Source organism: Stegodyphus dumicola, chromosome 11 (assembly GCF_044657685.1).
Source record: "Stegodyphus dumicola isolate Sdum_Otavi_A_Nest chromosome 11, ASM4465768v1".
NCBI classification, from domain to species: domain Eukaryota; kingdom Metazoa; phylum Arthropoda; class Arachnida; order Araneae; family Eresidae; genus Stegodyphus; species Stegodyphus dumicola.
Genome location: NC_140778.1, coordinates 140,238,548 through 140,262,901, shown reverse-complemented (window position 1 = coordinate 140,262,901; position 24,354 = coordinate 140,238,548). Strand labels below are relative to the sequence as shown.

Genomic DNA, 24,354 nt, shown 5'->3' with positions numbered 1-24,354 from the left:
TACACAGTTCATGCATTTTCAGTATTCATGTATTCATGTAAAGCATTTTTGAAAAAATTGTAAGATATTCCTGAGCATTAAAAAACTCCACAATTTAGAAATCGGAGATGTAGTCTGCGCCTGTTACCTGAGGTGTAGATCCCTCTATGATCTTTTTTTCTTGAAAACTGAAGAAATGGCCATTAGGTATCTTCAAAGAAATGTTATATGTTGGGCTTTCACGTGCCTTAATTCAGCTGTGATCCTAGTTGTATTATAGACTAAATTTTGCAGCATCAAGAAGCTGAAGTTTTGACTTCTGTTACTTTGTTTTAGGTATCAGGCATCCAGAAGAGTTATCTCTATGTCGTCCTCTTACATCTGAGCACCTGAAGCGAAATTATGCTCGAGGGGTCGGATGCACTCCACGTCAACGCAGTAAAGAGCCAACAGCAGGAATGAATCTCAGTCAGAACAATAATAATAAATCAGATGGCTTTTTGAGTCCTGACACATCTGCATCCTCTGCTGGCACCCCTTTGAATATGGTATGTAAAGTAAGAATCATGTTTTTAATAAATATTCTTTTATGAATGCCAGTTTTGCTAGTACATTCAATGATTTAGATCTTAGAGCAATTATATTGAGCCATTGATGATGCTTATCAATGATTCTGGGTATGCAAGAGGTTCACAATAAAGAGTATACTGTGAAAATCAAGACTCTAGGTCTAGCAATAGAGTTGCTAAATGAAAATGCAGTTATGTTTTAACTCTAAGGCCAAGCGACAAAATTTGTTTTATAATTAATATTTGTGTTCATCATCATTAGAACTGAGACACTTTCACCGTGAAGTCTGAAAAATTTAGTCTCGTCCCCCTGTTAAGGAAGACTTGATTGAAATTCCTTTAATTTTTAGATGTTCATTTCCAAAAGCCAGTGCTTAGTTTTTGGATTATAATGTGGAAGTAACATTTTTATCAAAAACTGCAATTTAAATATTTATCTTTTATAATAAATTATGAAATTCATTTTTAAAAAAGAATAATTATAGGAGCTGGCTAAATGTTGAAGATAATTAAGTGTATGTCTGTATCCATCCTAACAGAGTAATCCCAACAACAGTTGAAAAGTGCAGTGCAAGCATAAACAAGCACATCTCACCGATTAACTATTGAAATGTTTATAATTTGATAAAGTTTATATTTTTCATTTTTCCTTTTTTGGTTTTATTAATTACCAAATTTAGTGTAATATATTTATAAATAAAAATTGCTGTAAAAAATCTTCAGATTGCATTATAACATCTCTTAACACAATGTTCATAAAAATTATCATTTGGGTATATTTTAAATTACCGTATTTGCGTACAAGACACACCGGCCTTTAAGGCGCACCCTCTTTTTCATACACATTTTTGAAGGATAAAACTTTATTACTGATCATTATAATGAATTAACAGTATTTTAAATATAAAATAATACATATACAAAGTAATTGCAAATACCAAATCTATCTGGGAAAGAACATCTTTTAATTTTCTTTGTCAAAACCCAGACACTCATCTCCAGAGCTAAATGAAGAGTCTCTTGAAACCTCTTCTAAATCAGCATCTGAGTCCTCATACAACAAATTATCCTCTGTACCATCCAGTGCAATGCCGTACTTCTTAAATGATTTAACCACTGTCTCTGTTTTTACAGCATCCCGTGAAGCTTTAAACTATTCACAAACTGAAATGCATGTGATCAAAAACTGAGTATCGCACCCCGTTTTTCGGACTTATTTTCAAAGGAAAAAAGTGTGTCTTATACACCAGTAAATATATTTTACTTTGTATCAGTTAAGATGCATTATTAAGAAAGTAAACTAAATATTTCGACTATTAAGTGAGCCTTACTGTTTTTAATTGTTTATTTTATGCATAAACAACATATTAGTTAGATTTTAAAGGTAAATTTGAAGTATTGAGGCTTGCTGAGTGCCAATACTCTTAAGAATGAGAGGCTGTGCATAAGGGTGCTTGGAAGATAAATTATAAGTCCTTTTATGATAAATGTTACTTCTAGATCCTTTCAGTTCTTTGGGAATCTGTATGTAGAGATTTATTTTTCCGGAACATTGATTTTGTAAATGAAGTAATTATGTACTGTAACTGTCATTTTATTTACTGTTACGAAGGGGGGTATGCCAAATGCATACATATTTCTAGAAAACATAAGAAGCTTAAGAGCTTAGGGTAAATGACCGACTCTCGTATATATCATATACACATGGGCTGTTTTTAGCTTATTTTTTTAATATAAAAGAAGTAATAGATGCTACAGAAAAAAAAATTGATGTCATAGCAAATTATTTATATTAATTAGCATTTTTTATGAAATGGAAAAACTGGCATTACTTATTTCTAAGAAACAGTAAAGCTTTGGCAAGATCCAATTTGATAAGCTTTAGAGCTGAGAAGCGGCTTTCCACACTGAATTCAGTAGAAGGAAGAGCTGTTACTGTTAGGGCTGCTTCTTTTAACTTTTTAAGATAGATTTTTATAAATTCTAAAAGAGGTGTCTTGCAAGCATAATCATATTTCTCTATTTCTTAAAAGGCCATATAGAAATCTTGTTTGTATTTTTTTCATTTTTATATCTAAAGGCTCTTGGTTCTTTATTTTCATTTCCTTTGCCTTAGCCTTTTCAATATTCAAAAATATTTCTCAAAATCTTTATTCATCACCGGAAGAGAATAATAGAGACTCGATTGCAATGCCTGCAGTTTGACAGTTCTGAGAATAATTTCATTTTTAATGAAAGTTCAAAGATGGCTTTCTTTGCCTTTTTAATTTGGCATCATCCAAGAAAATTCAGTGTTTCGTATCTGCATATATTGAACCCAGCAAGATCTCATTGTCTAGCAAGCTAGTTTCTCTTTTCTTCATTGAAGAAATGATTTCTTCTGCAATAAACCCTCCATTTCAGAAAGAACAAACATTATATTCTTCCATTCTTGCCTCCTGTGAATTCTTCAGATTGCAGCTTTTTTGTGGCTATATACGGTGTAGAAGAAGAGTTTTGAATTCTGCAAGATCATTCCACAGTCTTTCTGTTAGTGAAACATTAAGGGTATCTACATCTTCTAAAAAAATTCTTAATTCTAACAACCGCTTTATTGTCAAATATGTACTTCCTTATCATGTTGCTTGATCAATAATTGCTCTTTTTCCTGCTTGCTTCCTAAAGAATGGCATTTATTTTGGGAGTTCTTGCTACTGTTGCTGCTTACCTAAATTTACCAATGAGATTTGTAACTAAATGAATCAGTTTAATCACTAATGGCAAGTATCACATCCATCCTCCTCCCTTATATATTTATTTATTAATATGTCAATAAAATAGAAAATAACTATTTATTAATGTATGTAGTTCATAAATAAAAATAATAACTCAGCTTGTCATCTTTTTTTTTCCCCCCAATTCACTTTTAATTTTATTTCAAATTCAAACTGTCTAACAAAAACTGGAGTTGAAGTCGACCTGTATTTTTAGCGACTCCAGCTCCAACTCCTTTTACTCCGAAATCTGCACGATTCCGACTCCATGACTCTGACTCCACAGCTCTGCTTAAGATTGAAAACTAGTTCTGCTTATCCATTGAGATAGTTATGCATCATACATAATCAAAGTGTAATTGATAAATTATGCTTAGTAAGGCTTTACTGCTATCAAACTAAATGAATAAAATTTACTGTATGTTGTGTTTCACATTTACAGTACATTCTCTCTCTAAAAAAAAAAAAAAAAAAAAAAAAAGTATTGTCATTTTAACTTTTGTGAGTGTTGACAAAATATTGCTTATACTATAATATCGCATATAACTCACTAGAGGGTGAAAAGGTAAAATAATGTTTATTGTCAAAGCAATTATAAATTGGTTTGAACTTAACATGTTTATGGCTGAAAAATTTGTATAAAATGCAGTACTGAAGCTATTTCATTGCTGCATATTATGGTGTTACAGAATATCATTTAATTTTCTATCTAGTTATTTATGTTAATTGAATTTTTTATCAAGCCTTGTTTAAATTTCCCTGCCAGAATGTTAATTTCTAGCACACGTGATATTCAAATTAGGTAGAAAGAAGAAAGTTATTTAACACTTTGCTGTCGTAAGATTGTATTGTTAGTTAATGCTGTTTCATAGAAATAGATTTTACTCACATGCCGACTTACTTATTGCAAGAAGTGTGATCTAAAAAGAGGTAATAAGAGATTGTTATGTGCATCACATTGATTACTAAGCCTTTAAGCATAGAAGTTTTTAACTATGTGCCTGCGCTTGATCAGCAGTAAAGGTAAAATTACCTCTGCAATGTCGCATAATCTGCTGGCCCATGGCATTTAAAAGTATATAAAGTAACAATATGCATTATTTTGGTATGAAACTATCACAAACAAATATATATATATATATATATATATATATATTACAAATGAATTTATTACAAGGTAGTTACAATGATATTATTGCAAACTATATATGTCAGAATGTTATTTGTGTATGATCTTTGCACGAAATGAGACTTAGTTTCAATTCCAAACCGCATACATTTACAACTAGTTTCTAACCTTCACCACATGCCAATACCAGCATATGTTGGCAAGAAACCTGTCTGCTGGAGACATTCACTGGCAGATTTGTGAAGTTTGCGGAGCTTCTCACATGAGTGAAGGCAAAGTGGGTCAGTAGATGAGTCCCGCACCAGTCACTCATCTGTGATCACAGACAATATGGTGGCTTCTGTTGAAGCGGAAATTCTTGAGAACAGACACTCTATATAAGCACTCTTTCGAACGAATTTCCTGAAGTTTCTAGTTCAGTGCTGTGTAAGAACGTTTCTGAAAAGTTAAGGTTTAAGAAACTGCACTTCTGTTGGGTCACCAAACTACTAACGGATGACCAAAAAGACAAAAGTTTTGAGTGTCCGCTGAATTTTTTGACTCCTTATAATGAAGAAGGTGACGTCATGTTGAGGCGGATCGTAACAAAAGATGAAACGTGGGTTTCATGGGTCACACACGAATGGAAGCAACAGGGCATGGAGTGGAGATTCTGCTCTAAGGGTCAAGGCTAAGCAGACTTTGTTCCATGGCGTCCGTGTTTTCGGATAGGCGTGGTGTTTTGTTGGTCGACTTCATACAGTGTGAAACCACCATAAATGCGATAGATAGCCTATGGCCAAAATCTGCGAAAGCTACGTAGAGCAATTCAAAACAAAAGGCGCCACATGCTGACGGAGAGAATTTTGCTACTCCATGACAATGCAAGGCCTTACACCACAGCTCAGATCCTGAGCTTTATTGGGCTCTTTTGGCTGGGAAGTTTTGATCCCCCTACATCCCAGACCTTTCACCGAGCAATTTTGGTCTTTTCTGCTAACTCAGACATCATCTCAGCGGTAACCACTACAGTGATGACGAAGACATGACAATGGTTGTGACCTGTTGGTTATCAGAGCAGGCAGCAAGTTTCTATGAAGAAGATATTCAAAATCTAGTATTTATCTAATCTAGTAGGAAGATATTCAAAACTAAGATAAGTGTTTAAAAAAACTTGACAACTATGTTGAAAAATAGAGAAATTTCTGAAAATAAATTAGGTTTTCAATTTTTTTTTTTTTATTTATTTTCAAACGGCCCTTATTTAAAAAACATCCCTTGTATTTGCAGTTGCTATGTATTCATTTATGAGCCAACAAAAGAATTATATCTTGAGACAACATTTTTAATGAAATTGATGCCATTTTTTAGAATTAAAAAGTATGCAAGATAAACTATCTAAGCCGCTAATATATTTAGCATTACTTTCTAAAATGTAAAAGGTATATCATTGCAATATTTATAAGCTAAACTACTAGTAATTTATTTTTTTCCTCTACTTATTTTTTTAAAAAAAATCTTTCTTTTAGTCATGGACTGATGGAAGAAGTTATTCACCTGCAACTGCTATGTTCAATGGTTCTTCATCTTTTCTCAATTATTCTGCAGATGGCAGTGCTTGTTCTGCAGATCTTCCTCTTGCTCACAGCCCGAAAAGTCCATCAGAAGAAGCCAAACAGGGAGTTTTACGTCCCAAGAGTTTGGCTGAAAGGGCTCGTCTTAATGCTGGGTTTGTATTAGATCATCATTCCTAACACTGGACAGACAACAATGGCATATTTTTATAAAATGATGTATTATGGTGTTACTGCCATATATAATAAGGGAGAAATTTTATTGAATATGTATATAATTTTTAAATATGTATTTTTAATTTTTCATTCTTATGAGCTTACTATTATTCTTATTTCATAGCAGTGTATTCAGAAAGTTCACTTAGGGTTGTATTATTGATATCATGCATTTAGTTACAGCTACAGCTTTCTGAGGTGCAGAGTGTCATAACAGATTCAGACAAATGAGAGTAGCTATAAAGAAGAGCCAACTTCTAAGATTTCTGTAGATTGGAAATTTCGGTTTGTAAAATATTATGCTTAACGTATAATTCAACAAGAATTTCGTATGTGGCTCTCAAAGGTGGATTAGGTACATGGTGTTCTTGCAAGCTCAAGAATGAGGGGAATAACTGTGATTGGAAATTACATTAAAAGTAAAGATTTAAAAAAAGTGCCATACATGAATCTACAGCAGCACACTACAGTGGACAAAAGACAGCATCGACTAGATAAAAGAGGAAGCAAGTTATTTAGTATGTTACTTGAGCTTAAATAAGTACTGTTGGGCCCAGTTTCTATCCAAGAGCTATAAAATCTTATTCTGGAAATACAGTGAATCCTCTTCACCATGATGAATACGATGTATGTCTATTTTTTCCCGCCAGCACACTTTTTGTAAGCTTAGAACCAATTTGTATATAAATGTTGATGAAATTTAAAGTATTTCTTGATATGCTACTTGCTCAGCATTTAACATTTACCATAGGCTCCTTGAAAAATGTTGACAAGGTCTATCATTTTCATGAGCTCTTAAACATACTTGCTTTCTAGCAACAGAACATCAGTTCAGTTCTTTCTTATTATCAGATTCCTTGTTATGATCATGTTTTTGTCATATTGCATAACTAATTTACACAAACTTAATACAGCAGAGTTGTGTATTGTCTGACAATGGTCATTCAAGTGTCACCTGATTTTGGTCATCATCTGCAGTCATCACAGAGAGTTACATTCAATATCTATTTGTCTTCAAATTTTATCAAACTAGGAAATCCTTAAAACTTTATTTAAGAATTCCTAAAATTAAAATTTTTATTTTCAGGGTACTTCTACAATTAAAAAAAAAAAAAACTAAAAGAATATAAAATATGTTAGCGGTGTGTACATCTTATGTGGAAATGAACAGAAAATCAATATTTTATTATAATTTTACTCATAAGAACATAGTTAATAAAAACAACAAAACTAAGAGAAATAATGTTTAATTATTTTAGTCTGTTTTGCAGTCTATGTAGTATTAAAAACTTCATGGTTCATTAGATTACAGTTTGAAGACAGTGTTTAATACTAATTTTTTTTTTTTTTTTAATGTTCTCAGAAATATTTATTACGTTAAGGAGTAGTTGCCATGAGGGTGTTCACTGTACTTTTATATTTTGCATTTGTGTCCTTAAAATGTAAACCAAGCTTTAGTATTCTGGATTTAGTTTGGCATTCCCCCCCCCCCTTTGATTTCCAATATAAGTGAGTTTTATACACTGCAACAACATATCTTTTTGCAAATGCCCAAATATTCTCTTCACTGGTATCGTTCTTTGCTCTGTTTATTATCCATATTGCAAATTTGAGTATTTGCTAAAAAATATTTTTAGTTTACATCTATGCTTCAGTTATATATAAGTAGTAGAAAAAATAACTGATTCAAATCTTATTTTTGACACATAACATAAGTACAATTATTACCATTTAATTGATCTTCAGAACAAGAAGTTTATGGAATTATAACTGTGTTTGGGTTTGTAGTATCATTTAGCACCTTAACTCACTGATATCTGTGTAAGGTAGGAAAATCTTTTTTTCTAGATATTTTTATTTGTGTGTTGTGGTCTGTATTAAATTCTCTTGCTATATAAATATTTGCATTTAGTGAACAACATCCTATAAATAAGGCCAATTAAATGCTGAACATTCATTTGTCTTGCTTTGTAGTAATCCCTTGTCACCAGTTTAGTTTGGGCTCCTTCTTGGCAATAATAGTCTTCATAACCATTGCTTGCAGAATCACATTTTTCATCTAATTAGTCCCTCCTTTTAACTACAATAGATTTTATGACTAGCGATTTGTCAAGAGATGATCAAGTGGTTGTCTTGGCTTTTCACAAAAGAAATATTGTTCATAAAGAAAGATTGTGTTCAAATACCTACCTCATGAAATTAAATATAACTTGAAGCCAAAATAGCTATGCAGCCTTCATTCCTAGTGAAAATAAAAATATATCTAAAACATGGTTTTTGTTGGATCATGTATTCCTTTGATTATGGCGGATTCATTTACTTATGTGATGTCAGGATATCTGTTGAGTTTTGTGAACTAAAAGCTTACTTCAAATAAATTCCGGCACAGTAGAGCCAGATTTAAAAAATTTCATGTGAGAGTTTTTTTTTTTTTTTTTTTAAACAAATGGCGGGCACTTGCCTATAACGGCATCGGCCACTCCTAAGGCCAGAAGCGGTGACCATTTTATTATGGAGGCACCTAATAGGCGGCCACCGTTACCTCCTATGAAGGGACAGACAGTTTTACATCCATGCCTTCTCCGGGATTCGAACCCGGGCTCTTTGGTATCGCAGTCAGGCTCCCCTAACCACTATACCAACTGGGCAGCCCATGTGAGAGATATATACCAATCCATTTTTATCATAATTTAAAATTTAAAAAAAAAGCTACAAAATTATGAAACTTGATGAAAGTTTATTCAGAAGTGTAATGTAGACCTTTTTTCTTCCTCCACACTAGATTTTGATATTGAGCCAAAGGCTTGGAGGAGGAGTAAAGCAAAATGTGTCAGTATTGTATTGAAAATGCTTGGTATGGCTTTAACAAAAATGTACTAGTTATGTATAATGTGAATGTCCTCCATAAGGTTATCTTTCCCAAGGCAACTTGTCCATGTGTCTCAGTCAGCCACCTGTTTTTCTGATCTTATATATATTATTTTCATGTTTCCTAATTAAATGGTGAACACTGATGTGTTTATGAATAATGTGCTTACTTCACTCAAACTTTTAGGATAAAGCTCTTATCTTATGAGACAGTTATATTAAGTATTATTTTAAACTTTTGTAATGCTTCTCTTTCAATTCAAAGACAATTTAGAGCGATTTGAAATGTTGTGCTTCTCTTGATTCCAATTTATATGTACCGTAACTCTGATAATGAGTGTAATTATTAGTGATCCTCTGATGCTGAGTATTCATTTTTTACTAGCATTTTTTAATATAATAATTACTTGGAACGGTGATTGTAAATCTTGAATGGGGAATAGGAAAAAGCTTGTGGAATATTAAAATTGTTGGCCTTATGTATTAAAAATGGTAAATCTGGTACAAAATATTTACAGTAAAATCAAATCCATATATGGATGAACAGTGCATTCAAGTTGCATTTGAATCTGAAAATTTTGTGAATTATCAAGGGTGTAGGGGTGTTTTATTTCATTTAACAAAAATATACTTTTTACTGATCATTGGGTATAGCTTGTCGTAGTTGTAGTTCTTTCTAAAATAGGGTACATTTTCTGTTGTAAGCAACACATGCATTTTTTAATAGTATTTTAATTTCTTCAGTATGTTAGTAATTGGAAAATGTTTTTGGCTAAAGCTAAAGAAGTAATTTTGTATTTTATTTAGTTGGCTGGATTCCTCATTATCCATTATGGAGCAAGATATAAGGGAATTTGATACTCTGCTGCTCAGATTCAAGTTTTACTCTTTCTATGACTTGAATCCAAAGGTATGTATTTTTTATATATTAATATAATAAATTTATTATTAATAATACATAAGGTCTTTATTATAAATAGATATTCTGTATACTATCAGTTTAAGCATAAAATTTACTATTTATTATACATCTTAGAACAAAATGTAATTTTTATGTGAGTAAATGTTGGGTGATTAAAAAGGAGTACGCTGTTAAGTATCTCATTTGCAACTAATCATACTGACATGTCCTACTGGTTGTCAAGTGAATTAAATTGAAAAACATTGAAACAAACTTTAAACTAGGTTTATCTAGTTTCAACTGGTAAATAGGCTGTTTACATAGTTTTCATCACGAGTTTTTCTAATGTAGAGTATTAATATGAGCATATTTCCATTGGAAAGTCCTCTGTGAAGTTATATTTTTGCATGAAAATAGCCCTTGTTCATTTTCCCTTATTCATCATCATTTTATTAATCATAAGACCATAGTTTCATGAGTTAAAATTAATATAATAAAATAAACTTTTAGACAGTTTTGGTTTTGTGACAACTTTTAGCAAACTAAACAGAACTGAAATTTTTATACAGGCCATTTAGTAAGTAAATTTAAATTTTGTTGAAACAGTTATTTCATGTATGTGAATTTGTTTCCCCCCCTTTCTTCTCTTTTTTTTTTTTTTTTTTTTTGAAGTCTCAAATTAGTAAATATAATTCATGTAGTAACTGAATTAGTAAACTCTCTAAATTTTTGGAGATCTATTTAATTGAAGATTGCTGAAGACACCATATGAACCAAGTATGAATGTATGAGTTAAACTTCCCATAAGCTGCATTGGTTATTGTGGGATCCCTAAAAAAAATTTTTTTTAATGTTAAAGTGATGCCATATTATATTTTCATGATGCATCAGTGATTATTTTTTTGAATAAAAATAAACTTTATAAACTACCAAAAAGCAAGTTTTAAAACTGAAACTTTTACTGAAACTTATACTGAGAAACTAAAAAAAAAAAAAAAAAAAAAAAAAAAAAAAATAATGTTGTACTTCTAGTTTTAGTGAGTATTTTGAATATTACCTGATGACAATTTTAAATACTATATGAGCAAGTTTTTAAAAATATATAAATAGCGTATATTTCTGTGTATAAGCTGAGAATTTTTGGAACATGTTGAAACTAAATTATGGGGATTGGCAGATCCTTGTGTAAGGTATGTAAGATACTGAAAATTCAAAATCGAGTAAAAGATATTGATTTGCTAATATTGCAAAAAGCATAGGTACTTTTCTGTTAGCTGGGCACAAGCGATAAATTGTTAAATATTGCACTTGTTTATTTGTTTAGTTTATATTCCTTAAGTTTGCTAAGAAAAAACTAATTTTAAATGGATTGAGTTTATGATAATTAACTGTTTTATTTTCAAAATTTTACATTATGTTGATATATTGAGTTGTCTCCATAACACAAAATCTGGTGTTCTTCACTCTCAAATTAGTTTTTCATTTATGGGGAAATGATGAGCAGCCATCCTGTTTTTGGAATTTTCAACAAATGTGATCATCTGTGATTTGAAATTTTCTTCTTAAGAATTTCTCTTCCTGGTCATTGCTTAGACAAAAAATAAAATGGCACCGAAACCGTAAGTCATATACAAAACGACAAATGAGTGGAATAAATGTGCTAACTTTGGATATGGTTACTAGAGTTAAAACTATTTGTCTTTGGCGTCTGATGTTTTACTTTGCGCTGCCCAGATGGGAAAGTGGTTGGTGATTCTGACTACCATGGAGAAAGGGCTGACTTCGATATCCAGGAGAAAGCATGGATGTAAATTGTCTGTCCCTTCATAGGAGGTAATGTTGGCTGCCTATTAGGCACCTGCATAATAAAATGACCACTGCTTTTGGCCTTAGTAGTGGCCAAAGTCTAAAATGGCTAGTGCCTGCCATTTTAAAAAAAGTGTTTTACCATACAGCAATTTGATTGGAAGATATTACACCCATTTTACCTGCTTGGCAACTTTTTGGCCCTCATTGTTACAGATCGACTTATATTTGGAAATGTGCAACACATTACTTGATGTTGTTTTGGCACAAATAATATACAAATATACTACTGTGCATGTTATTCATGTCAAAGGAAAGCAAGTTTTTAGCACTTTGGTGTTATATTTTTGTGGTGATAAATACAAGATTGGAAGAGAAATATGCAACATATTAAACTGGCTTTAAAACTTTACTAATTTTTAATATTAACAATTTCGGTTTTATAGACTGAGGAGAAAGCGACTAAGTTTCTTTTTTAAACTTTGTGTTTAATTTCTTTTTATGTATCAATAAAACTATTCTGTAAATTTCATATTGATTTGTGAATTAAAACAAGTGATAATTATTTTCTTCAAATGTCTAATAATTTAAATGCTGTTAAACTGAAAAAGCAATAATTTGAAATTTGTCTTTTTCATCGCTTCAAACCAGTGGTTCTCAAAGAAGATAATTTTTAGTATGTTCCAAAAAGTTTCGACGTAATCTTTTTCTTATTGTGTAACTAATTATATGTATCTACCTGCACTAATACATTGATTTATAATCATTAATTAGTTAGTTGTGAATATCTCTTACTGTTGCTTTAATATTACACTATTTTCTTGCAAGAAGCTTTTCTTCCATCATTTTTTCTTCTTTGTATGAAGTAAATGAATTATTGTAATTGGGGGGGGGCGGTATTTTACTTCAGTGGAAATATCCATTTGGATGATTCTTTTTGCTTTATGTCTGTATGTGTGGACAGAATAAAGAATACTTTTTATCCAAAATGGACTGTAAAATGGATTCAAAAGGGATGTTTTTGTAACATCTGTAAGTACGTATATATCTCGCATAACAAAAAATTGATTAGCTACAGAATGTTGAAGTTTTGTGTATGGGATTGTTGTAACATCTAGTTGTGCACACCCTTTTTTATTGCAGTCGTGGTTGTATACTTCCAATCACAGAAGTGTTTTGAATGATGAAAATATTCATGTTTCAGCACTGTCAAATTTAAAAAAGAAAAAAGAAAAAAAAAATCATTTTTGACAAATAGTGAAATATAATTTTTAATGCAGCCTGTTGATTCCTTTAGTTATATTTAGGAAAGTTTTATACTTGTTATGAAAAATTAAAATTCTTAAAAGTTTGAATCCCATATGACAAAAGGATATGGGGCTATTTAATTTCAAAATTTTGAATTTTTGATTTCATTTTCAACTTGTCTTCAGGGATTAGTTAATTAAGTTAAAATAATTCAAGAAAATAAGTTTAAATAAAGTACACCAAAAGAATGTGTGCAGTTTAATATATCATAAAAGAAATCATGATGTCCACATCAGTTTTTTTCAAAGCAGATGTGTGGATATGAATTGCAATAAAATATGATTATATACATTTTGGGCACGAGACTGATTAAGAAACACAGTTTTTGTCTTTATTGCTGGTACTCTGTGTTAAAAATTATTTTGAATTTATATATTAATTAAGTTCACCTGTAGCTAAGTGGGTAATATATGCTGAACCTGGGAAGTTTGACTTCATATTTTAACCCCTAGAAACTGGGTTAGCTGTATGACATTTTATTGTTTTCCCTTTGTGCAACATGAATATGAGCCAGTTTCTCCAAGAAAATCATATATGAAGTCATACCTACTTTTAGGCTTTACCTTCAGATGCTTTATCATAATTTATAGACTAAATTATTAACATTTTTATAAAAATTTAAATTATTGCAGTTATGAAATAAAAGAATTTTGAATTTGGTTAAAAAATAAAAAATATTCCGACTAGGTTTAATTCTGAAACAACATACGTTAAGGCCTTAAGTAACTGAAATTTATAATATTAGAAAAGTGTTGATTGTGACAAAGTAGTGTTATCAATTTCCAAATTTGTCAGTTTTAAATATTTTTAAAAACTGTTTTGAATCTAAAAATAAATTTAGAATTTCATAAATTTGAAAATAAAAAATAGCAATTAAGGGGGAAAAAGTTCTTTTTATAATTTATTATTGCTCTTGAGTTGAAAGAAAGGGGAAAAAATATAACGCAGATTTAATATAAATGAAAAAATATATCCCTTGAGAAAATGGTAGTTTTTGGAATTTTTCTATTTGATTTCAGTTAAAAGAAAGCTATTATCATTATGGTGGGAAATTTAATTATTACCTTATATGTTAAATGGTACTGTACAAAATTGACCCTATCGTCAATAGGAGAGAGGAAGTTGCCACACAAGTAAAGGAACCCACCTGCTGTCTGAGTGAATATCTATTTTTAAGTGCTGGATGATTGCCAAGGCTATGCTCTACTTTTGAGCTTTAAGTGTGAAAGATGTCCTCTCCCTTTCCTTCCTTCATTCATGTATTGTGGTGCACTAAGTCTGGCCTTTCCCTAATAACTGAAAATCCCTATTTTTGAAATAATGGTTCGAAGCATTTTGGGTAATTGGTAGTGAGCCTTGTTTGCGTCCTCCCTCGCCTCCAGAAAAAAAAATGGTTGATTTTTATAGACATTATTTCTGGTAGCGAGGTGTGGTCCTTTTGAATACATTTTGTAAAAAAGATAATGTTCTGCATAAATTCTTCTGTTCATTTAAATCATAGAAGAGGGGGGGAATATGCAATAGTAATTTAAAAAAGAATTTTATACATGAAGTTGAAAACGTTGGGAAAAATTAATAGTAATGTTTTAAAATGCACAAAGAAATGCACATAAAATTTATACAAAATATGAAATTAAAAAAAAAAATTCTTAATAACACATCTCATAACTACTGTAAATTATTCAGAGATCTTCGTATGGAATATTTCCGGTATCTGTTAATAGTCTATTACAGGCTTCATATGGTTCTTAAAAGTCCTTAGATTTTTTTGAATCAATTTTTGGTCCTTAAAAGTCCTTAATATAGGGCAAAATCAGCAGAAGGTCCTTAATTTTAATCATCTGAAATTTCTGTCTGTTTTTACGATTGCCATTTTGAGTGTGAATTTTGGAGGAATATTTTGGTGATTCACTGACAAATATGGGTATCTTTTGAATGGGTTCATGGGTTTGTTCCTATTTCTGATATAAATGGTGGGATACTCAAGTTTCTGAGCAAAAAGTAAAAATAAGGATTTCGAAATCATTTCATTTTTTCTAATGAAGAGCTCTTAAACAACTTTTCGCTTTTAGGGATGTGAATTCTTTTATTAAACAGTTCTAAATTTAATGACTTATGAACATTTTGGCTATTTTAAGATCAGTTTCTATGGAATTTTTTTTATTCCGAGATCTGGGAATTTTTCGACGATTTTTTTTTAAAACATTGTAACATTGATAAATTTCATTAAAATAATGGTAATATTTTGAAATTATATGTAAAAAATAAGATTAAAATAAAACATTTTTATTTTTTACTGTCATATTTTATGAAGTTCCATTTTGGCCACTTATAATATTTTGAATCTAAAAATTAAAAAGGTATAATGCTATGCAGAATTTACAAAACAGTTCTTAGCAAATGGAAAATAGCTATGTTATTAATTAAAAATGTCTTCTTTTAATTTGTTCATAGTAAGAGTTTTTCCCATGTAATTGTCTCAGAATATTCAGAATTCTGAGAATATGCATCATTTTTCTCTATAAAATTAATTTCATACTCCTCTGTTTTTTTCCCTAAAATATTTGTCTTTTTCCTGTTACAAAACTGGTAGAGGTAATTTTTCTTTAGGATTTTAGGCATTGCAGCTTGGGAAGTTTAGAAAGATTTGAAGGCAAGATTTATAGACCCACAATTCTAGAAGACTCCTGAAAAATGTGACAAAATAAAAAATTTCTCCATGATATTAACACATAATTAATGTATTTTACAGAAAGTTTGTGATTAATTTCTTACTTTTGGGAGAACGTCTGGAAGGATAATGAGAATATAATATTTGAATGTTTTACTTTTGATATTAGAATCTTTTTCTTAACGTGTTTATCTTCCCTTTGTTTTCTCTACTTTTTATTATACACAAGCATTTAAAATGTCAAGTATGCTTCTAAACTTAATATACATGGACAGGCATTATAGAAAGGAATTTTTTTCTTGATAAATAATTGAAAACTGACAATTTAAAAGATTCATCTAATATGTCTTAATGCATCATTCACAGGGCTGGAGCTAGGCATTTTCTCAACTGATGCAGTGTCTGTGGATTCTAAATTATGCTGTTTAGTGCCTTTCTAAATTCTGTTTCCAATGCCTGCTCTAAATCCTAAGAGTTTTCCCATTTCTAGATTTTGTTGCTCAGTTTGTCTCTAAATTAAAAAAAAAAAAAAAATATCTGCCACACAAGCTCTGTAATCGGCCCTTAACATATATATTTCTTCCGAATGTTCATATGACTAAAGAAATAAAATTAGCAGCTTTTTCTATGCATTCTAAATGCTTTTAGTTTTTTTAGAAAACCAGAAATCTTTAATTAAATCCAAAAATTCTAAAATGAAAAGAAAACATGTTGAAGAAAGAAACTGAATATATGAAGATAAGGAAAATTATTCTTCAAAGATATGGACAGTTATTATTATGTAAATTACTCAGTTGTTTATAATTACTATTATTTCCCATTTCTGTTTCCTCACCAGAATGCAAATCACTTAGACAGTTTTTAAACTGAGGTTTTTGGAGTGTAAGACAGAGTGTATTTCTGACCTCTGCTTGCTCACTGCATTAGTTCCTGCCAGCTCTGATAATTTGTATTTATTTGCCTTTCCATTATTGATTCGAACATTACAATTTGTTATGACGACAGAGTTACTGAGCCAGCTTAAATGAAAATTAAATTGTATAGTTTTTGACCACTAGTCCACATTTTTAGTTTGAATTTGACTGTTCTTGTTTAATTACATCACCACGAAATGTAATTGATGTTGTTAGCATTGGAACATTCCTTTATGCTCTAAGTTCTTTTTAAATAAGAGGCTTATTTAAACCTTTGTCTGACTTTGTAGTTACTTTCAGGCAGGCGATAATTTGCTTCGCGTCTCTCGGGGAGTTTGGGATTCTTTAACCAACTCAAGTAAACCCCCATAAGTACATTGTGGAGAGGTTGACAAGTTAGGAGATAAAGCATGCAGAAACTAGTGAGAACATTGGTTTGCATATTGAGACCAATTTCTAATTGTTAGAAAAAGTGCTCAAAGAAAAGGAAATAGATATAAATAAGCCAAAATGTGTGGGAAAAAAGAAGCGTAAATATTTTGTTAAGTGTTGTGGTACAAAACATAAATTTTTTGTAGCTTTTAATGTGTAACTGTACTAATATTGTTTAGAAATCAATGTCATAAGTTATATGTATTTTAAACTGTGAAATTTTATTAGATTACGATTTTAATAGTGCTTTTTTAACAAATATTGTTAAAGAATTAAAATATAAGTAAAATTTAATAGTGGCCATGTAAATCCATAATGACTAAGGTAGTAAGGCCATTTAAATCCATAACTCCCTAATTTAATTACTTATGACTAACTACTTACCCTTAAAAATTATCTGTGCATATTAAAGCGAGTTATTGCCTTTCATTAATCTTTACCATGGTTGCAAGATAAAACACAAAATTGTAAGAATTCATGCAAAACTTATTCTTTATATTTAGTGAGACTTAAAATAATGCAAAATATTTCATCACCTCCGATACTTTATTCGAACTATAAAGTATGTTAACTGGATTACAAGCCCTGGAATTTCACATAAAGCTACAACACTAACTGCATCAGACAGAGCTTAACGCACTTTCAAAACTTCCCAACCGTATCTACATCAGATCTTTCAGGTTTGTTCTGATCAGCAGATCTCTCTCTAGGCAAGCAGCAGTGATGACAGCAGCCAGTCTTTTGTTATGAATCATGCTGATTTTGATTTTACTTCTCATTTTAACCTATGTGACAAAATGAGACATAGAAAAAATCAACATAAAGTTAACTGTTAGTAAAACAAAAATAAAATGTCTCTTATCTTCTTTCAAACATGCCCAACTATTACAAGTGTAAAATATTTAATGCTATTTGATAAATTTCATAAAATTGATTTATTCTCAAACTTATTAATAATTATATTAATTAATTTATGTTTAATAATAATGCTGCCTACTTACGGATCTATTTTATTTTTAGGATGGTATTATAAAAGTGAAATTTAGGCATAGATAATATTTTTAACTAAAATTATTCAGTTCCCATTTGCTCATAGGTCCTTAATTTTTTTCATTAATGGTCTTTAAAAGTACTTAATTTCTGTGTTCAGAAATGTGTACGAACTGTGTATTAACTTCTTCACAGAATGAAAAAAAATCATATTATTATAGTTTTGAAAAAGGTTTGATTAGTTTAAGGAATTTTAACCTTTCCCTGTGTGTACTTTTATGATGTAATTGGATCAGTAATGGCCCACTAAAGCCATAGATGTTTTTTCATATTTTGTGCTCCAGAAAAACTTACTGATTTCTGCAAGTTGTATGTATTAATTTACTATTTTAAACAAATCTATGCGAATCTGAAAATTTCAGAATAGGTTTATTATTACATAAAATGCATTTTGATACAAAGTTTAAAAAACACTTTTTTTTCTAGAATTTTTTCAAAACCTTGGCTGTCTGCTCCTTTGATCTGTAATCTGATAGTAACAATAGAGTTATATTTAAAAATTTTACTTTATTGATCGTATATTTGCGTCACCAAGAAAACAAACACAGAAATAAATGCAGCGGTCTTAATTTAAATTTTGCTGGAATAATATATCATCATGAAAATTTTTGGTATTTTGTATCATGAAAGTGTACTTATATAAATTTACTTATTTTCTGTTATTTTTTCCCTGTTGGCTTAATGTATTTCATAAATATAAATATTGCATTACATTCACAGAAAGAAAATTGTATCAGAATTTTAAAATTAATTATTTATATTTAATTGATGAAACGAAATCCTAAGCGTACCTTAACATCAAGTTCGCCAAAATGTCAGTCACACATATAGACCATATTTATTGCTGCTTATATATTTTATTTTCATGTATATTATGAAATACTGGGCATAATAAATGTCAAACCACAAGACCTAAAATGTGTTAACACCATGTGAAGCATATCTTGTATTATGTAGTTGTTTGTTAAAAAAATTTATTAATATATCTGTAATGATTTTGTATGTAAAGCCTAATGTCTCGAAGTTTTCTTTATTCTCTTTTTAGTATGATGCAGTGCGTATTAATCAAATTTACGAACAAGCTAAATGGTCTATCTTAGCTGAAGAAATTGATTGTACAGAAGAAGAAATGATGCTTTTTGCTGCCTTACAGGTGAACACTATACTGTTATATTTAATTAATATTAACAACAGTTATGTCAATAACAATATACCTATCACTGTTAGTTTATTTAGTTTTTATGAATAATATGAATAAATCCTCATTTGCATGAATCACTGTTTGCATTAGAGAGTTAAATTTCATTAATTTATTTAATTGGTAAATATTTTTCACTGTGGGCTAGCTTTTGCAAATTTTTGTTTGTTTTTACTTATATTATTTTTGTTTGTTTTCACTAAGTGTTATTCTTATTAATCATACGTAGCAGTGTGCTCAAATCATTTTTTGTTGCCCATTTTAAATTAAAACTTATAACAATGAATTTGTTTTCATTTTACATAGGATATTATGTTATAGTGTATTTTTGCAATTGAAATAATATGATGTTGCTATTCTGTAGAGGAAGCGGCCATGCAGCTTTAAAGAAAAGTTATATTTTAACCCTCTGAGTGGCAGGGGTTTTTGTATTTGTCACAAAGATTTGTATTTATGTAGTATTTATTAGCTAAATTTATTTAGTTACTTATTTTAGCTTCTATTTTCATAAACTTACATTCATTAAGATTACATTTACATTATTAAAGAAAGTAAGAAAGCAAAATATCTTAAGTTATAAGCTAATATGCATCAAATAACAAAAAATTTTGTGACCGGATAAAGCCGATCGTGCGGCTCAGAGGGTTAAATAAACTTAGAAACTACAATGTGCTTAAATTTGTATTCATTTACTGTATTCATTTTTAGGCATATCTGTGCATATGACTAGGTGCAAATGTAATAACTATAAATATGTCTTTTTAAACCTTGTAGTAGCAAGGTCTAAAAAGATATATTTAAGATTTTTGTAGTAATTTCATTGTAAAAAAAATAAATAGAAATAAAAATGGAAAATGCCCATTCTGTGCAGACCCAGAAGAATTTCATTGTTCTTTTAGAACAATGAATTGGAACCGAGACCATGCAAAAGTACTGATCAGTATGCTTATTCATGGCAGTAAACAGATTAAATTGCAAAATTATATACTTCTACTGTTTAATTACTTTATAATAATTTGAGAGAGAATTAAAATTTAATGCAAGATATTTTTTATTTATTTCATATTCTTTATATATTATTAGGTACAAGTGAATCTTCAAGCCAATCATCCTCAGCCTGATATTTATCATGAAGATGAAGATGTTGAAACTGCCTTGACAGATCTACAGGTTACACTTGAAGGCACTTTGATTAGCAAAGGAAAAGCCAATATTACAAATGTACCAGAATTAGCAGATTACTTGTCTTTTATGAAGTGAGTTCTTTTTATTTATTAGTACTAGGGTGTCTTAATTATATAATGTTTCCCCAGGAATCTTCTGTAAATTTTTTGAGAAATTTAATTTTGTATTAGGAATGAACAAAAGAACTTCAAGAATGATTTAAGTCAGAGAATTAGTAATATTGTCTTACCTGTCGGTCATCAAAGATTAAAAAATGCATTTCATCAAAGATTAAAAAATGCATTAGAGAATAATGAACCTCTGTCTCCACTTCTATAGCTGAATTCTTTTGTTAACTATATAATAACTTTTTTTAGATACTGAAGCTGAAATTATTATGTTTCCATAAACATTGTTTATCTTGTAAATTATCTTATGTTTACAAAGGGTAGTAGCTGTAGCTCTTTATTTGTGAATGCATATATAAGTAAATAGTATGTATATACATATTTACACATTCATAAATAAAGAGCGGAGGAAAGCAGCTGATGAAATAAATTAACTGTGAGACCCAAACAGTGTCATTGATAATAACTAGTTTTAATATTTTTGTCAGAGGATAGTTCTTTTTTATAATGGCACTGGTTTTCAAAGGCATCTTCTAGCAGCTTATTCACTATTTTATGCACACGAGCAATATCAGTACTTTACCTGTTTTTCTTTTTAATTGCCAGACATTACAATTATTTCCTATGCAGATTTCTTTCTCACAGCTGGCACTATTAGTGAAATATTAGTGAAAATGTTTCTCCTGCAAAGAACATAGTTCTGTGATTTTTCAAATTGTAATATAAAAAATAAATATATTTGAAAAAATTGTTTATGAAATAAGAAGCTATAGATTTTTCTTTCTTAAATTGAAATTAAAAGTTTATTAATTGTGTTAATTTCTTGATACCTAATAGGAACAGATCATTTTCGGATTAATTTGATGCTGATTGTTTGCAATTCCATCTGTTAAAAAACAGGTTTAAGGCAATTTTAAGTCATCTTGTGAATTGTGCAGAAATCGTAGGTGATGTAATTGGTGTGAAATTCTGAGTTGAAACATTGACAGTTTTTGAATATATTTATCAAACATTTAAGATTAAACATTTGAAATCGGTAATGTTTTCCAAATGTGCTGTTCCAAACTGCATTGTTTCTGAAATTTAGTAGGTTGAGTGAAAAGTAGATTTTCTAGTCAAGCATTTACTATATATTAGTGTTTCATTCTAATATTGTGTTAGATTCTATGTGCTATTTAAAATTATTTGGTAGGCCTGGAGTTGTTTCTAACATAAATTAATAGTAATTGTTTCTTTACTTTGTGTGATTTCACTAACAAAAGTTTCACAGGAATGTTGTACTTTCAGAAAGTGACAGAAATCTAAGGTTGATCTTAGGTTAGAATATTAGATCAGTTCCAATATAATCAAAATTCAGTTTGTTATAGAACAAATATACTATTCAAAGATTACTTAAATTTAAAACTTTTAAACTGTATAGATATTAGATGTTTGTAGTAACTTATACAGATTCAGAAAAACTGATATTGTAAACATTTGAGCTTAAGTATTTAGTCTGAGAAAAGGTGGAAAACAGGAATACTGTTTATTCATAAAACTGATTAAATTTATTTTAACATGCTTCTATGGACCCATTGCGGAAATTTAGTGAATTTAATTATGTGAGTGGTAATCTAACAAATTGTGCAATTCCATGGCCTCAGATTGAAATATTTTTTCTGATTAAACAAAAAATACAGTGTGAATTTTTTTTTTAATTGGAAATTTTCTTGTAAGATCCTGTTAGTAAAGGTATTATGAGTAATTTATTGAATAGCTGGAGACTTGACAAAATTCTTCACCTTAATATTTCCTCATCTCTGATACCATTAATATGCATAATTCAGGTTCTAATCTAATGCTTAATGCTTTGACTACGAATCTTTAAAAAAATATTTTTTACCCTGTTTTCTATCAAAAATGAACAAAATGTGTCATAAATAAGGTAAATTTAGCATTTAGGATTTTTTTGATAAACGATTTCCAACGCAAAGTCTGGCAGACATATGTCTCAGCCTAGTTAATGGTAAGATACAAGTCCCTACATATGTCCCACACGTAACGATCGACTTATTATAAGTATACATATTATTCTGGAAAACTTTATTATATGAAACTGATTTTACATCGTATGGTACTAAAGCATTCTTTGCATAACACAGCATTACACATTGGGCAACTCATATTTGTTCTTTTCTATTTGTTTGTGTACAACGAGCACAGTGGTATCTTGATTTTCCAGCTATTGGACGATGATCCCCAACACTCAGGTGATTCTAAGTACTTTTTAACCCAGCAGTAATTTTTAAATTTTTAGTGGGACATATATGTCCCATTAATAGTCAAAGGGATAAAAGATTAAGGAAAACATTATTATCTGCATCAAAATATTTTTTAATTATGCTAATCTTTCAGTTGCTAACGAAGAAAAATATAAATGCAGCAATTCTCAAAAGTTGAATTGAGTTGCAGTCACCTCTGAAACCTGAATTAGAGCCTCTGAGTTGTAGTTTAGCATTGTAAACATAAAAGTTACAAATTCTAGCCACCTGTTTTTACTTTGTGAATGAATTCTGATCACTTTGCCAAGAAAAATAGGGAAGAGGGAGCAGAAAAGATAGCTGTGTCTTTGCCAGTATTGCAGAGTAACTCACCTTTGGAGTTATCCTGTTTATTCTGTGAAGTTAAATTTTATATTTACTTATGAGTCAGAACCGAGAACTAGGTCTTTTTTCCTCCCCACTGTCTCTCAATTTAAGTCATTTTTCTTGATGCTTGGCCTTCTTCCATCTTTTTATTGTTTAGTGCTTTACTTTCTCTCTCTCTCTCTTTTTTTTTTTTTTTTTTTTTTTTTTTTTGGAGGAAGAAAATTTGGTACTTCCTGTTACAGTGGCCTTGGCAAGAAATCTGAATAGGTGCATTTCAGTCTTGGCAAGAATCAGTCTGTATCCAATATGTACAAACAATTCATTCAGTTTCTACTGTGTGCAATTTAATATATACACACAAGCAGTTTAATGTAAATTTTTATATATTATTTTATTTAACACAATTTTTTTTTGCAGTTTATTTAAAATAAACAATATATGTAAACATACCCAAAAATTAATTTGTGACAATTACTTCTGGTAGCCACACTACAACAGTTGCTTGTAATTTGTTGAACATATTATCATGGCAATGTAATGCCTGTAACACATTCTTTTCTTTGTTAATGCAATATTGAAAATAGTAGCTATATTAAGTATCTAACAAAGAAAAACAAGAAATGTGTACCATTTGAAGGATGATAAGCAAAGTATACAAGTGAAATTTAAATTAAGTTCACTTGAATTAAGGTAGAAATCCAGCTTTCCTGTTTGTTGCTAAAGTGGCTGTAACATTGAAGCACCAAAAATTTTTGTTACTTTTATCTGGTATAAGAAACTTGGAGATGAAACTTTGTAATATGATACAGTAGTGTCTCTGTACATGTAATTCTTTCCAAGACCTACCGTGATTACATTAAACTCTTGATTATACTGAATATTATAAGCAATGCAATATTTATATGATATGCATAAATACTGAAGTTTAATTGATGAATTAATTGCCCAAGAAGCATCATTTCAAGCATGAAATGTACCAGTGAATTCACCCCATTGATGATAATCCAACTGATGAATTGATGCTAATCTATTGATCTCAGATGTATGAAAGTGAGGCCTTTGATTTTTAGGTGAATCTCAGAGAAACA

At 30.0% G+C, this 24,354-nt stretch overlaps 1 protein-coding gene across 1 annotated transcript in view; it reads left to right on the top strand.

The window, feature by feature from the left end:
- Positions 1–24,354, top strand: part of LOC118185315 (unc-112-related protein-like) — a 69,968-nt gene that overhangs the window by 24,307 nt on the left and 21,307 nt on the right. The window contains exons 4-8 of the mRNA XM_035355152.2: positions 316–527; positions 5,939–6,138; positions 9,875–9,977; positions 19,195–19,302; positions 20,431–20,603. Of these exons, the coding sequence (XP_035211043.1) occupies positions 316–527; positions 5,939–6,138; positions 9,875–9,977; positions 19,195–19,302; positions 20,431–20,603 (796 nt within the window). The remainder of the gene's footprint in view (positions 1–315; positions 528–5,938; positions 6,139–9,874; positions 9,978–19,194; positions 19,303–20,430; positions 20,604–24,354) is intronic.